Source organism: Cadophora gregata (genome assembly GCF_030347475.1).
Source record: "Cadophora gregata isolate MNR1 chromosome Unknown scaffold_9, whole genome shotgun sequence".
Classification (NCBI taxonomy): Eukaryota; Fungi; Ascomycota; class Leotiomycetes; order Helotiales; family Ploettnerulaceae; genus Cadophora; species Cadophora gregata.
In genome coordinates, this window is record NW_026695932.1 from 769,071 (window position 1) to 784,562 (window position 15,492).

At 48.5% G+C, this 15,492-nt stretch overlaps 6 protein-coding genes across 6 annotated transcripts; 2 read left to right on the forward strand and 4 right to left on the reverse strand.

Annotated features, from left to right (window-relative positions):
• Nucleotides 1-270: 270 nt before the first annotated feature.
• ONS95_014574 (uncharacterized protein) lies at nt 271-2,551 on the reverse strand (the record flags this gene model as incomplete). The annotated part of the gene is made up of 4 exons (XM_058508234.1): nt 271-443; nt 495-1,866; nt 1,915-2,076; nt 2,159-2,551. The coding sequence occupies 4 exons, from the start codon at nt 2,549-2,551 to the stop codon at nt 271-273; spliced, it is 2,100 nt and encodes a 699-aa protein (XP_058355916.1).
• Nucleotides 2,552-3,187: 636 nt separating this feature from the next.
• SEC7 (guanine nucleotide exchange protein for ADP-robosylation factor) lies at nt 3,188-8,691 on the reverse strand (the record flags this gene model as incomplete). The annotated part of the gene is made up of 2 exons (XM_058508235.1): nt 3,188-7,387; nt 7,435-8,691. 2 exons carry the CDS (start codon nt 8,689-8,691, stop codon nt 3,188-3,190), a joined length of 5,457 nt encoding a protein of 1,818 aa, XP_058355917.1.
• Nucleotides 8,692-9,272: 581 nt separating this feature from the next.
• LAT1 (pyruvate dehydrogenase complex dihydrolipoamide acetyltransferase component (E2)) lies at nt 9,273-11,282 on the forward strand. Its single transcript, XM_058508236.1, has 3 exons — nt 9,273-9,765; nt 9,815-10,489; nt 10,544-11,282. The coding sequence occupies exons 1-3, from the start codon at nt 9,457-9,459 to the stop codon at nt 10,958-10,960; spliced, it is 1,401 nt and encodes a 466-aa protein (XP_058355918.1). The 5' UTR covers nt 9,273-9,456; the 3' UTR covers nt 10,961-11,282.
• Nucleotides 11,283-11,451: 169 nt separating this feature from the next.
• Nucleotides 11,452-13,583, reverse strand: PEP7 (carboxypeptidase Y-deficient; the record flags this gene model as incomplete). The annotated part of the gene is made up of 4 exons (XM_058508237.1): nt 11,452-12,263; nt 12,331-13,193; nt 13,240-13,262; nt 13,308-13,583. The coding sequence occupies 4 exons, from the start codon at nt 13,581-13,583 to the stop codon at nt 11,452-11,454; spliced, it is 1,974 nt and encodes a 657-aa protein (XP_058355919.1).
• Nucleotides 13,584-13,797: 214 nt separating this feature from the next.
• MET8 (Bifunctional dehydrogenase and ferrochelatase) lies at nt 13,798-14,658 on the forward strand (the record flags this gene model as incomplete). The annotated part of the gene is made up of 2 exons (XM_058508238.1): nt 13,798-14,423; nt 14,475-14,658. 2 exons carry the CDS (start codon nt 13,798-13,800, stop codon nt 14,656-14,658), a joined length of 810 nt encoding a protein of 269 aa, XP_058355920.1.
• A 189-nt stretch (nt 14,659-14,847) lies between these two features.
• Nucleotides 14,848-15,488, reverse strand: ONS95_014579 (uncharacterized protein; the record flags this gene model as incomplete). Its single annotated transcript, XM_058508239.1, has 2 exons — nt 14,848-15,128; nt 15,314-15,488. The coding sequence occupies 2 exons, from the start codon at nt 15,486-15,488 to the stop codon at nt 14,848-14,850; spliced, it is 456 nt and encodes a 151-aa protein (XP_058355921.1).
• Nucleotides 15,489-15,492: the final 4 nt, after the last annotated feature.

Below are 15,492 nucleotides of genomic sequence, written 5' to 3' on the forward strand. Positions count from 1 at the left end.
ACAAACAAATGGCGAAACCGAGTCGGAAAACCTATTCAATTAGGTTTGTAGATTGGAACCTCACACGCATCCGAGTATGGGCTTCCAAATCACTGTGTACTACCATCGTACCTACAATTCAAAATATCCGAACATGACAGTGTGTTTATCTGCCTAAAATACTGTACTTGATAGCGATACTCGGAAATCCGGCCCCTCCAACTAGCTAACGGCTAATAATGACTTTGTGCGAAGCGTACAACTCTCCTCCTCGATACTTCGGAAACTATCTTAATCCATCTCCTGTACAGTCTCATCTTGAGGAATGGTGATCGTATTAATACTTCGTTCTCCAAGTACTTGTCTCCTAGGTGACGGAGCGTCTATATATTCCGCGACTTTCTTGGGCTCAACATAAGCTCCTATACATGACAGGGCTTCCTCATCTTCATCGGGCTCCATTTCTCCTACGTATCAGCATAAAGAAAAAACGAATGAATCTGATTGATGCTTACTGATGGCGACATTTTCAATTTGTATTCGTGTGGCAGCATGTTGATGTTCAGGATGTGGCTCCTGCTTAATGGCCATGTTACCTCCGTGGCTCTCTTCTAACTCTCTATCGTACCCAAGGATCAGGTCTCTCTGGATTGGAACATAAACATCCCTGTCCTCTTCGGAAGCATGGGGATCAATAGCCTCCTTCTTGATTTTGATATCATTCGGATGAATGTTGGGGACGTTGGGACTTGGGGAAAGCTTGAAATTCCCACAGTCATATGCGAATTCTTCACCGCCGTAGTAGGGTTGTAGTCCTAACTTGGTAATGATATTTATGCCGTGAGCTTGTTCGGTGGAACGAGTTTCGACGCATCTGGGCTTCAAAACTTCTTGAATGGTTTGACGACCAGACGCGGGTAGGCCATGTACTTGTGCCAGAACATTCGTATCAAAAGAAGATTCTCCTTTCAGTGATATGTTTGCATCCAACCAAGCCACCGCGTCATCTGGATTGAACCTTTCGATCTGCTCGTCTAGCAAACTGGAAATGACCAGGCTTTGTTGCCCTATAGGAGGGGCATCTCTGTGAGGTTCTTGACTCTTCACATATTGATCTATATGGCTTGATGCTCCTTCGTGTATCGTTTCCGATTTGGGTGCTCCTGCCTCATGCTTCAAGGGTACTTTTGCTTGTCTATCTGCAATCCTCGGCCTTGCAATCGGAACCATATTCTCGCCTGTAACCTTCATCAAGACTTTTGGCTCCGTCGAAGTGTATACGGGGGTTTGGAAATCGGATTTCATCAACGAAAGACGCGCAGGGTGGATTTTGTTCTCAGGAAGAGCAGTCCTATTAGGAGTAGCATATTCTATCAACTTAGTCTGGAAGCTTGACGGATGAGTCGGGCATCCTGGGGCACTGGCATACGATTGTCGAAATCGGTCTTGGACGGCAGTGGTTGAGTCCATGCTTGTAGCATTGTATCTAAATATGCTTGGATTGGAATTGTGTTCATTGGTTAACGTGGTGTTGTTAGAGATGCGAGAGCTATTCGAACAGCTGTCAAAGTATTCGAAGTCCTTTTCGTGCGCCTTCGTGTCGCTCAAATAGGCTCTCTTCTGCTCATCTTCTCTTTTGCCTCCACTTTCAGGATCCAGCTCAAGCTTCAATGCTCGGCGCCTGTCGCCGTTTTCTTTTCCACGTCTATTGATATCTGTCGCTCGTGCTTTATTAAGAGCCGTTCGACGGGCAACCTCGGGATTCAGCGGATTTAGATGCTTGAGCAGCTTGATGGCGGCATATTCTTGGCTGACTGCGGCATTCTCCACTCCAAGTCTTTTCGACTCTGTGTTGATTTCCATCCGTCGTCGTTCTTGCTCGGCAGTCTGGCTATATCAGTGTTGCCCCGGAAATCGTGTCCTTTCTTAACTTACGAGTTGAGAACCACTTCCTCTTGACGGCTTTGGTCGTTTCCTCACAAGTCGATCGGTATCCGGAGTTGCAGCCCTCTTCCTATTCTGCTTCTCGCTTTGTTGTTGGGCTACTGGCTGAATCTGCTGTGGTCTGTTATCTTGCCTATACAGCTTCACCACCTTCTACAAGACACCACCAATTAGCACCCCCATTCAACGACCAAACAATATACAAGAAAAAAAGGGATGGTAAAAATCAACCCACCTTCCCATTCTCAATCGTCTCATAGATGATAACCCTATCCCTGATCGTGATATTATCACCCGGACGGGTAGTCAGCCCACCATCAGGCATGTCGCCCAATGGCAGGGAATTGAGGTTGATCATGTTCTTCGGCATCTTGACGGTCGGGCCGCGAATTTGAGAACCGGCCTTGGGTTGTGCCTGATTGCAGCTGCGGATGTGACCATCCGTATAGAGGCGGAGGGAGAGGGGACGAGATACGATGGGATCAGAAGAGACGTTGGGAAGGGTGGAGTTGAGGTGGACTGGAAGTGAGGAAGCAGAGAGAAGCGGGAGTGGTAAGCACTGTGACTTCCCAATTTGGACGGGCTCACCTTCGTCGGAGTCAGGAATGGTAGTCGCGCATGAGTGCATTCGGCTTGTGTGAAAGGGTCGAACCATCTTCCTCCAGTAACAGTACCAGGATGATTACCATAGCTATTCATGTCCCTTGAGCAGATAGACACTGCTCCAACGCTTGGAAAATCGATTCTGCTTCGACTCGTGGGAAAAGCTATTTCACCTGCCTCTTACCTGATCTAAGCAAACGGTGTTGACGAGATGATCATGAGACACAAACAAGTTCCGCCTGTCCTGTTCAGTTTACCATTCAAGATGGCCATACACCTGCACCATCTCTCCTCTGCTGGTTCCAGCCCAGACCAGACCAAAGAAAGAGGGGGCTGAAGTAAGAATGAATATGCATTGAAGATAAAATCGCCATGGCGACTCCAAAGTCTACAAACATCACACAAAGACATACACAAGCACACGGTATACCTATATCATATCATACAGAAACCCAATTTACAAGTCTTGAATTGCCAAACCCATCCGTCAACTCCCTGGCAACCCATTCACCAAAAGATAGCAGGCAACCTGTTTGGCGAACATCAGTCCAAAAATGGATGCCGTAAATGCCACGCTCAAATAGCAAGACCCAAAACGACCTCGAAAATATTCTTCCAGGAAGTTGGTGTTCTCCCGTAAACACTCAGCTCTCCATGCCGCTTACTTGAAACTCGACCTCCTCCTCGCAGGAGTCATTGAATTCGTTGGGCTGGACGGCATCTCTGCTCGTTCTGGCAGTCCTAATTTTATCTCTCCTACCCTTCTCAACAAGCCCTGCAAAGCCATCCTCACTTCGGCCCCCATGTCTCTATTTAAGAGATCAACACCCAATGGATAGAAAGTCTCAATGTATCTCTCAAAGTCCTCTCGAGGAAAGTTCACGTAACCCTCCAGTACATCCACCACAACAGGTCTCCAGGCGATAATGTTCCGCTGCTGAGATTCCTCTTCTAGTACTGTGAAGCCACGGATGATGTCCGCGCACAACGGTACCAAAGCCGCTTCTGTGTCCGCCCGATTGCTCTTTCGTTCTTCGCTGTCATCATGGTACATCCGGAGCAGGATACTGACATATGTAGCGGCGCTACCACTTTCTTGCTTCAGAAGATTGGGAGGCTGCTTCATGAAGCCTTCACGCCAAAGACGCATGCGGAGCTCCTTGTTCTCGTTGAACTTCTTGGCAAAAAGGAAGCTCTTCTTCAGTAGACCCATCAAGCGGAGGAGCTCTGGACTAGGTATCTGAGTATAAACAGCGTCATTTGAGAAAAGTTCGTTCACGGTTTCGATCATGAGGAGTTGCAGAACGCATTTCGTGATAATCTTGTTGAAGAAACGTCGGCGAGCAGCTGTGACCACAACCGGCTGTTGTTGGGGTCCGGACTGGGGCTTATAGTCCTCCAGATCTGTCGCAGCTGAAGTTGGTGTCCTAGCCTCATCGTCGTTGATGCTTTCGGCATCGGATGTCGAAGATCCATTTGCAGTGGTTATCCTCAATGATTTCTCATCTGAAGTTGCTTCATCTACTGGTGACATTCCATTCTCCATTCCGCTCCCTGCTGATGTTGTAGCTGAGAATAATTGATATGCCGTCGTCTTTTCAAAGAGCTCTACGAAAGCTCCAACAATTTTCGACCAATGGCCCGGCTGGAACTTCGTCACGTTCTGCAGGATCAACTGTTGGAGGCAATTGCTACCAATTCTGGCAATCGTATCATTCTCCTGACAGATGCACAATGTCAAAAGATCTAGAAATCTATCGAGCATATACTCGAGCGATTTGAAGTAGTATGTGAATAGAGATATCATGTTTCGCAAGGCTTGAATCATGGTCGTTGACAACCACACAGAAAGCTCTTCATGTGTGAGAACATTTGACATTTCCGATTTCGACTTTAGCACCATGAAGATAGGGTAGAGCAGTTGTCGCCAAAGGATGTCCCAGAAATCATGGGGAAAGTCGCGGCCGTAGTTGATGAGGGACTCAAAAAGGTAGTTGAGAGCGTTGGATCTGACTTCCAAATCCTCACCCGTCATCAGGACATCATGGAAGGCGAATAGAACAGGGAACCAGAAGGCTTCTTCTTGCGACGTCCGGCTGACCTGTTTAGAGGTGTCGGTTTTGATAGACCCGTCGGAGTTTGCGTCAGACTTGTTTGATAGAGGACACTCGGGAGTCTTGAGCATCCTTGGAATGATCGACTTCAAAGTATCCATGGCTTGTAGACCCTTCTTCTGGAACCTCATATTCTTTGAGAATTCTGTCAAGCACACAACAAGATCTGCGAATGCTCCTTGGGATATAACCATTCCAAAATGCGTCTTGTACACTTGATTGACGTTCTCAAAGGCAAGATTGACGATACTCTCGTATGGCTCTCGAGCAGCCACAGTAAAGACACCAAACATCGTCCGCCATCCAGATCGGATATTGGATCCTCGAGCTTGAATCATTTGAATCAGACAGCGCAGTGCCATGTCCTTGACGGTGACGACACTGCTATTTGCCATGACATGCTCGAATGGTTTCAGAAAGTCCTTTTGGAATTTGAAACCCGGCAACTCCTCGATTTCTAGGAAACGCATGGAAAGTTGGCGGAGCGAGTCCAGCGCGAAGAAGACAACCCGAGTGTTATTGTAGCACCCCACGCGATTAAAATGTTCGCCCAAAACAGCCCAGATGTTTGTCCATTCGAACCTGACACGGGTCATATTGTAGTAACTGATCTCGACCAATTTTTGCAAACAGTATGTTCGCGGATTTTCTGTTTGACCTGAGATCTTGATTTCTTCCCAGCTGACTTCCGTCAAAGCACGTACGAAGTGTACAATAGCTTCACCAGAAAGATTCGCGCTGTTGGTAAATATCCGGTCAACGCCTTTAATAACCTCGTCCGACCGACTTTCCATAGCGATTTCCATGGAGTAGCTTGTGCTCGTAGTTGTTGAACGAGGTCTGGGGCGTGTTGGTCTTTGTGACTGACTCGATTTCCTAGACGCCGATTGTGCATCTGTTTTTGATGCAGGGACGATTCTCGCTTTCGAAACATCAGGAATTGACCCCTCGTCAATACCGTCAGATATCAGTTGTAACCTATCCAATTGGCTGATGCACATCAAAATATCTCGCCAAGAGCCTTTCAAGAGATTGCCCTCCGTTTGTCCAATCTCGATCAGTACCTTCAGAGCCTCGACGTTCTTTGCCTGCATCTCGGTGGGTGTGTTGAGGTTCGTGGCATTCTTCAAAGCTGACACAAAAGCTTCTCGGGCAGTCTCCAGATCAAACAGACATGCAATTCGAATAGCGAGCTTCATTCCCTCCATACACAACTTGACAATCTCAATGTTGTGTGCGTTCTGCATTTGTCCTGAAAGGCCTGAGAAGAATGACATCCAAGTCACATCAAACATAGGGCCAACGTGCTTGAAAGAGGTGGCCGGGATGAACTTGATGCCTCCAGACTTTGCAGCATTCTTTCTTTGGTTGCGGAATAAGTTTTTGAACAGCTGCTCTGACCTGTGCGAGATTTCCTCAGACTGTTGCAAGTACGCCTCTCTCTGGAGATCTCGTCCGACGGTTGCTAGGGCTTGACCAAGACCTGCCGCAATTCCGCCCGACTGCTGCGGTACAGTTCCCATAGCTGCTGCAGCTTCGCGTTCACTCTTGAGCACGATCTCGTTCTGCGCGATCTCATCAAATATGCCGTTGAGATACTCATCGGGAAGATTTGCATTATCGTTGATACCGCGGTTGTTCTTGATGAAATCTTCTTTCGTCATACGCTTCACCACTTGACGACTATGAGCATCGGTGTTCAGCATGATGACGGAATAAGCAAGAACATAAGCTGTATCTGCATTGGCGAAGGCATTCGGATTTCCGGTAACATATCGATTTGCGAATTTGAGCATGAATCTGTCAATCTTCTGTGACTCTCCAGGCAACCTGAATGATTGCAGAAATTGTCTCAAGGCATCAACGAATCGCCGTTTGGTGAAGTCCATGGTGTCCACGAACTCGTGCATGATTGCAATATTCCGTTCGTCACCTTCACCAAGGTACTCTCCAATCTGGGCTTTATCCAAGCGTTCTTCAGAGATGAGGAAACGTGCAATATCTGCAGCACTGTCGCTAGGAATGAACCCTTCCCTTACCAGGAGCTCAATCCCCCGCTTGGGCTTGAAGTTGAATTGCTTGATGGCGTTGCTTAAAGCAGTTTTCCGCTGCTTTTCTCGTTCCAGTTGATTCGGGTCATCGTCGGCAACTGGGGTAGAAGGAGGTAGAGGTGTGTCACCATTGATAATTCGTGAGGAGCTGTCATTTTGAGATGGATCCAGTGACTGTCTGGTATCTTCCGATTGTCTGGTGTCTCCCTCTAAGCCACCAGTAACATCGGCAATGCCCTGCTGAGACCAGTTGACCATAGATCTTAGCGCTTCAACAAGACAGTCTAGAGCTTGACGCTTGATGATGTATTCCTTCGGTATCTCTTCATCAACACTCGCGTGTCTGTCTGTCAGATGAGCGGCCGTTAGTGATGGTGGAAGTGTGCCACGCGCTTGCCACTCTGATCCAGATCCGTTCAACGCCCCTTTGGCAGCTCGCTCTTCGTACTGCTGTTGGTGGAGGGGGCTGACCATTACCGCTTGACTGGCTGCTTTGGAAAGATCTTCGATGAGCGTTTGGAACATATTATCGACATTCCGGTCGCAGTCGTAATTCAAGTAGGTCTCGACTAGCGCTCTTGGGTCACCGCAATATCTCTGGAGAATTCCCATAAAATACAGCTTCTGTGAAACAGGGGCATTTCGTCTCTCTAGGAGCGCCAGGTAAATCTCGTTAAGAAATACCTCAATCTCTTTCTACAAATCATCAGCGCCGATAATTAAAGTGGATAGATTCAGCAAACCTTGAAAGGAGCTCTCATGAATTTCAACATGAGCCAGAATATTTCACAGCAAACCTCGAAGACCCTGTCCACAGAGCTGGCGCCATTACGAGTGATGCTCAGACACAAGTAGAATTTGATAGCCTGTAAGAACCCCGTGGGCTCATTGCTTTTGCTGTTCGTAATAGTACATAGGGGGGAAGTGAAAACGAGCATATTATTATTGAGTAAGGTGTGGATGAGATGAAGCGAAATCAGTTTTGAGCGCATAGCCTGGCCCTTCGAATCATAGAGTTGATCTGGCGGGAGCACTTTCGTGCTGAGATTGCAGAAGGACCGAAATACCAGATACGCATCTCTTATGTAGACTTCGTCCTCGTTATCCTCGGAGTCCATTCCTTCATCTATTGTGCTCTCTGGGGGAGTTTCGCCTTCTGCATATCGAGGGGAAGCTTGCGCATGCTTCAGTTGTGTTACCATGGTCGATCCATCTCCCATCTGTGAATCGTCGAAGCTTTTCCGATGTTCGAGGTCCTTCAGAGTAAGTTTTGGTCCATCTCCGTCGGACGGCACTTCGGAGGCCACACTTTCCTCCACCGACTCCTCTCTTTCGTTATCTCCATTGGCTTCTGGCGAGGCATCGACTGTGTAAGAGCTTGTATTTCCTCCACTCTTCTCGAGCTTCCCAAGATTCAACCTGGCTTCTTTCATGTGTATGCGTGTCTTGACTCTCTCGAACACCGTCCCGACCATCTGCGTTAAAGTCCCCTGCGCAACCTGCTGATTGGCACTACTTTTCGAGAGAAGAAAGACATTGTAGACCTGCCGAACAGCTTTCAGGAGTCCAGCGCCATGTACCACAATCTTGTCATTCAGCACAGCCGCAAGCAGTGATTTGACAATCTGTAATTGAATTTCCACCGGCGTGGTCTCTCCCTGGAAGCAGTCGCATATTGTGTTGATAGCTCGGTCTATAAGGGGCTCTCGAGATGCTTCCTTGTCGGCATTGGGAGAGGATGGAACGGAGAAGTAGGAGTAGCTAATCAGCTTCCCGATGCAGTCGAGGGCAGTTGTGATTAAAGGGATGCTACTGCCAGTTTTCGTAGCTAATTGCAATGGGGCGAAGATGACTTCTGGGTCCGGCAATTGAGGCGCATGTTCCTTGATATCCTTGAGCGCTTTCTGAACGGATTCCGAGAGAGGTTTGTTCTTATGTGCCTCTTTGGAGGCAGCAATAGTTTCCAAAGCGGACACGACAAAGACGATGGAGCTCATCATGGGCTTGTGGATGCACTGGTGCAGGTTTCCATTCGTGACCCTTCCACTGCTTTGGTCGTCAATTTGCCGGGTTTTCCGGGGTCGCGGAGTTGCTTGTCGGTTCGAAATATTGTTTGAAGCTCTAACCACGTATCCAGCATCAGCACGGCTGAGATGGTCTGGCCTCCGTGATCCCTGTCGCTCCCGTGTGGTCCCTTTCCAGGTGCTCAGTAGTGGTGTCTTTGAGCCTCGTCCTTCACTGGCCTGTCGAGAACCTGAAAAGCGGCACTAGATGCTGTCTCTCAAACACGATGGTATTCTAAGAAGTACCTCCGTAATGATTCGGGCTATTTAGATTGCGGGCTGACCAAGGTCCAAACAGGGCTACCCAACGCAGAAGAAAAATATCTTAACTGGACGCAAATGAGCATATGAAATAGTATATGTGCATAAAAATTCATAGAATCAAGTCAAGAAGAAGCTGCAAAGGCATCAGTGATATTGTGTCCAGGTAGTGCCGCTTTATCACGGAGAGCAAGCCCGGCCGTTCTCGCGCTTATCCCCTTGTGGCCGCTGGTTGGCCTTCCCAACGCCTGTGCAGCCCAGCCCAGAAAATTACTCGAAAGCTCCGAACTCAACGATTTATCCACCTCTCGTCGTCGGGCCCTTTTCCTCAATCCATCAACCTCGACGCAGATTGTCCACGGCCTCAATTGTCTGGACCAGTTCCTCACCTCTCGTCTCGTCCTCTTCTCTACCTGTCCTTCGTTCTGCCACGTTTTCAAAATGCTCTCTGCGGTGCTTAGACGGCGCGCGGTGCAATCCACCACCTCATTCTCCTACCAATTCGCGCGATGCTATGCCTCGAAATCTTTCCCGCCCCACACAGTGGTCACAATGCCTGCTCTGTCCCCTACTATGACAGCTGGTAATATCGGGACGTGGCAGAAGAAAGTCGGCGACTCAATCGCTCCTGGAGATGTACTGGTGGAGATCGAAACCGACAAGGCACAGATGGACTTCGAGTTCCAAGAAGATGGTGTTTTGGCAAAGATCTTGAAGCAATCAGGCGAGAAGGATATCGCAGTTGGTAACGTTAGTATTCTTTTAAGCTTCAAAGCGTTCAATGATTGACATTTTATAGCCTATCGCAGTTATGGTTGGGGAGGGTGAGGATGCATCGGCGTTCGAATCATTCACACTCGAAGATGCTGGAGGAGAGAGCGCACCAGCACCACCACCAAAGGAGGAGGCAAGCGAATCCTCAGAGCCTGCGGACACCAAGTCCGGAACTGCTCCACCAAAGGCCGAATCAACACCAGCTCCCGAGCAACCCGTGTCGAGTGGGGGCAGATTACAACCAGCTCTGGAGAGAGCACCAAATGCAAGCGCAGCTGCTGTCAGGTTGGCAATTGAGAGCGGAGTTAAGATCACTGGTCTAAAAGGGACCGGAACCGGTGGACAGATCACTGAGGCTGATGTCAAGAAGGCTTCATCTGGAAGCTCATCTGCTGCACCGGGCGCCACCCCAGCAGCTTCATATACCGACACACCTATCTCCTCTATGCGCAAAACCATCGCTAACCGCCTTACCGAGTCTATGAACCAAAACCCCCACTACTTCGTTGCTGCCTCAGTCTCAGTTACCAAGCTCTTGAAGCTCCGTGCTGCTCTTAACGCCTCCGCAGATGGCAAGTACAAGCTCTCAGTCAATGATTTCCTGATCAAGGCCTGTGGTGTTGCATGCAAGAAGGTTCCTACCGTCAACTCGAGCTGGAGGGACGGTTTCATCCGCCAATTCAACAATGTTGATATCAGCGTAAGTTCGAGTCATACAATCCCTGTCTGAGCTCTACCTAACAAAATCAAACAGGTCGCCGTTGCAACTCCAGTTGGTCTTATGACCCCAATCGTCAAGTCAGTTGAAGGCCTCGGACTCGAATCCATCTCCGCACAAGTTAAGGATCTCGGCAAGCGCGCCAGAGACGGCAAGCTCAAGCCAGAGGAGTACCAGGGCGGAACTTTCACTATTAGCAACATGGGTATGAATTCAGCCATCGACCGCTTCACAGCTGTCATCAACCCCCCACAAGCTGGTATCCTTGCTGTCGGAACCACCAAGAAGGTCGCCATTCCCGTCGAGACAGAGGAGGGCACATCAATCGAGTGGGACGACCAGATAGTAGTCACCGGTAGCTTTGACCACAAGGTTGTTGACGGTGCTGTTGGAGGCGAGTGGATCAAGGAGTTCAAGAAGGTGGTTGAGAATCCTTTGGAGCTGTTGCTATAAGTTGGTGTTAATGGACAGGACATCGAGCTCAGAAGGTGGTGACGAAGGACTCGAAGTTGGGAGATGGGGAGGCTCCTTGTGACTGTAATTGGCATAGAGATTCCCCATGTAACCGTGTACAATGACCTCTGCATTTCTTGCAACTCAAAAGAAACCTTGCGGCTCCATTTTTTTGTGTTATTATTTCGCACTCGCTTGAAAAGTCGCCGAACTCTCTCATCAATAAGAGGACTAAATGTCATTGTATCCGCCTCAAAAGGAGAGTAAGGGGTATCCTCAAAGAGAAGAAAATATTGTGTATAGTAAGTATTTGAACTATGTAGTAAGCCTGTTGTGAAATTGCCTCATTCATCTTCCTGAAACTCCCGCCCAACCATGGCCACTGAAGCCGACTATATTCCCCGCAAGCCATAACGCCACCCAATGCCGCTCTGTAACAGTCAACAAGTAATAACCATAAATCAAACTGCCTCCTACTCCAATGCTTAAGACTACCTCACCAATGCCAATGGCCCCGCACCACCAGCTCCACTTCCCTGCTCCCTTGCATAAACGCCGGCAAAGTCCAACTGCCCAATCATCCCATTAACACTGTCAATCTCTCTACTCAAATCATCCAGATTCCCACTTAGAGCCGTCACTTCATCGAATCTCCTGGCCTTCTTTGCATCAGCCACCATATCCGCGACCATAAACTTCTGCTCCTCCAACACAATAAGCCGTTCACGAAGTTCCTTTTCTTCGGCTTCCATAGCCGAGACGGCTGAGCTGGAACTCATCTGAGAAGCGGAATCAATGTCGTTGTACTTTATCGCTGCGAGAGCGCTGCGGCCGCTGCTGGGTAGGCCGTTGGAGCTGAAGCCGTGTGGGGAGGCGTGCTTCAGGATCTTGGGGAGGGATTGGAGAGGGAGCATGTGGATGCTTAAGAAATTGGCGCTTTGTTGATAGATTGCCTTTTGAAGCTTTGCTTGTGCTGGACTCTTGGTTGGTAGGTCACGTATTCGTTTTGCTGCAAGATCGTATTTTCCAAAGGAGTCGATGAGGCGTTTTCGGACTTTGGAGGCTTCGGTTAGTGTTTGTTGTGATGGCGGCTTGTCTGGATCTTGGAGTGCCATGAGAAGACGCTGGAAATTAGGGAGAAGGGTCCGAATTCCTCGCTCGAATTGGAGGAGATTTTCGTAGGATCGTTGATCAGCTGGTTTATGTGATGCTTCGGCCGCAAAGTCCTTCTTGCTGAAAACGGTGGCTTTGCAGTCCCTGCACATTCGCACATCGATGTTCATATCTGAGGTACCGTTTTTTTCTGACTGAATGTCAGTCACTGAAGGATGTCAATGGACGACAGATATGAGGATCAATATTTCACTTACGCGCCGTGACGTTGAGACCTATTTCGGATGAGCATCCTGTTCTTGGATCTGCGCAGACAACTCGTCCACACAGTCGACAATGATGCCTTCTGAATGACCAAGATCCAAATTCTTGTTGGCAAAACGGGCATTTAAGGACTTTTGCATCCTCTTCCCAGGTTACAACTGACTGTTCCAGTATTTTCCTTTGATTTTTCTGCCCAGAGAGTGATAATATTCCGTTATTATTTCCCGACAAGTCTTCCGGTGGATTTGCAAGTAGTTGGGTGAGTTTCGTGAGTCTCTTTTCTAGCCTCGAAATCTCTAGGTATGCCTTGTCGACTTTTTTCCTTCTCATGGCAAGAAAGTCGGCAGTGTCATCCCGAATAAGCCCGTTGTGATCGTTGTATCCCTCCCTCGACTTAAAACAGGTCTCGCAGGTTCGACACCATAACCCTCGCACCGGTTCGTGTTGAGCTGATCTCGATAGTTTCATCTGGTACATGGTGTGATCCTCGCAGAATAAACGCCCGCATTTCCTGCAATTTACAGTTCCATTGACAGCTCCCAGCCTCTTGCCACATGCTGGCTCCGTACATAGGTCATTAAATCCAGACCTCTGCCAATGTGCCCGAGTGACTACTTCGTCAGGATCCACTCGAGCTGGTTCGGAGGTCGATATTCGATTTCCAGGAAGCGCACTTGGAGCGGAAACTGCTAGGTTTGGCGAGTCGTTTGATTCGAAAACATCCAGCCCCTTCAACTTCTGATTAATCACTGCCAGCGGTTGAAACTTCTTGGCCTTAATGACTTGCTTGTCGAACCAATTCTTAACTTCGTCCTGCTCCACCTCTGGCAATTCCTGATGGTTATCGTCGAGATGTCTATTTCCATTAGCTAGTACTTGCAGATGCATGAAAGCACCCATACCTATTGAGCTGTAACAAGGTCATCTAGAGCTGTTAGTAGCTATTTATTAAGATATACCAGGCACTTACCATCTCCTCATTGCAAATCGGGCATAGAAGCCTACTGCTTGCCGCCGTGACGGATGACACCCCATTTTGCAAAGAGACAATAGAGCTCAAGTCCTGACTACTCTCCGGTAATGGCGACGTAGCCAAAGGAGATGCAGACGATCCTCCGGACGAAACTGTGCTTGCTGCTGGTGAGGATATGAGATCGGAGGTTCGTTGATGCGCTGGAGGGGCAGGAGGTGCCAGAGACTTCCCGCTACCCAGAATCCTCCCGCCTCCCAGCTTTCGACCAGACATGGCGGGAGTATATCGAAATCTGTTGCCTCAGAGCCTTGCCAGCTCGAGGTGTTTAAGGGATCTCCGCCTCGTCTGCAGACTGTCCCTGGAACAACCTAAGACATGTGGCGAGGCGAGCCAAGCTTTCCGATAAGCCCTAGCGTCGATGTCTTATCGGAGTGGTAAGGTAGGGATCTCCCCGAAAATACTTTTGAATAACTTCACAATTCGCAACATGGGCGAGGCACAATTCCCAGAGGTTCAAGGTGGTGGTTCATTGATACTAGCATGGCAGATTCGGAATAAGAGAGTTCTTGTTGTTGGTGGTGGAGAGGCGAGTATTTCATTACTTCCATCAAAGCTTACTAACTCCTCCCAGGTCGCCGCAGGTCGAATTCTAAATGTGCTGAATGCAGACGCTAAAGTTACAGTGGTGTCTCCCCGAGAGGGATTGAACCCAGAAGTCGCATATCGAATTGAAAAAGGAGAAGTTGACTATGTGGACCGAAAGTTCGAACCTTCAGACCTGGATAATGTTGATATGGTATTAACCGCCGTCGACGACCCAGAGGCCTCGTCGCAAATATGGAAGCTATGCAAAGAGAGAAAGATTGCGGCAAACATCGCAGACGTACCACCTGAGTGTGATTTCTATTTCGGAAGTGTACATCGAGATGGCCCTCTGCAGATTATGGTTAGCACGAATGGCAAGGGTCCACGTTTTGCGAATATTGTGAGGAGATCAATAGCAGAGAAGCTACCCGCGAATACTGGAGAGGCTATCACAAAGGTTGGGAAATTGAGACAGATGCTGAGGAAGGTTGCGCCAGGTATTGAAGAGGGTCCCAAAAGAATGGCATGGTAGGTTAAATCCGTGGCATACAAGACGGCGCAAAGCACTGACGAGAACAGGATGATCAAGGTCAGCGATGCCTACAGCTTGGAGGACCTATGTGCAATGGACGAAAAGGATATGGAAACGTTGTTACGATTCTATGCGCCAGGTCAAGTTCCCCGATACGACTGTCTGAAAGCAATGGAAGGCGAGTTTGATGCATTTGATGGCTCTTTTGGGTTCTGTGTAGGATGGGGATGATTGCACAGTCAACTAGGGGTGTACATTAGGAGTCGAGGTTCGAGCTGGGTGTACAGTACATTATGGTACATGGTATTTATGAGGTTAGAAACGAGGCGTACGAAGACTAGATACCAATAGCACTGATTCAGGTCACATCGTCTGTGATCAGAATGCAATATAAACCCAGATTAGTTGCCTTTTTAATCCTCATAGCTTCGACTTCAACTTGCCCTTCAGTACCTCCTCCAAAGCATCAACCCCAGCTTGAACAACTTGCTGATCCTGCGCTGGTGTCCCCGTGCTCGCACCAATACCACCAATAACTTCACCCTTTGCGTTTAGAATCGGCAATCCTCCTCCAAAAGTCGTAAACCGGCCTCCATTGCTATTGCCAAGTCCGTAGGCTGGTCCACCCGGCCAAACAGCTTCCTTGTAGGTATGTGTGCCAACACGATGGCCAGCTGCGGTGAATGCCTTATCCATCGCGACTAGAGGTCTTGTTAGTATCAACTGTCCAATGCATCTTGTATTCCTTCTTGGTAATTTTCAGGTGATTCTTTGACTTGAAGTCACATTATCCCACTTAAGCCATGATCAAGTAGAGGGGCAGCTGTGTACCCATTATTCTACCTGGACCAGACAAACACATCTTGATAAACACACAAAGACTTACTACTAATGCTTGTGATTTTCGCATTTGACATCCTTGAGAAATGCAGTAAATGCGTTGAGGCGTCAACAACCGCAATATTCATGTCTACCCCGATTTGCTTGGCTTCTCTCTCCGCGGCTGCGACAGCGACCTTCGCTCCCTCGAGGGTGAGCTGTTCTTGTGTTTTAGTGGCCATTTGG

Excerpts from the sequence above, each read along its gene's own strand:
- LAT1 (XM_058508236.1), top strand. The coding sequence starts at position 9,457 with ATGCTCTCTGCGGTGCTTAGACGGCGCGCGGTGCAATCCACCACCTCA. Across the intron at positions 9,766-9,814 it reads AGGATATCGCAGTTGGTAAC|CCTATCGCAGTTATGGTTGG; the intron begins GTTAGTATTCTT and ends GACATTTTATAG. Across the intron at positions 10,490-10,543 it reads TCAACAATGTTGATATCAGC|GTCGCCGTTGCAACTCCAGT; the intron begins GTAAGTTCGAGT and ends AAAATCAAACAG.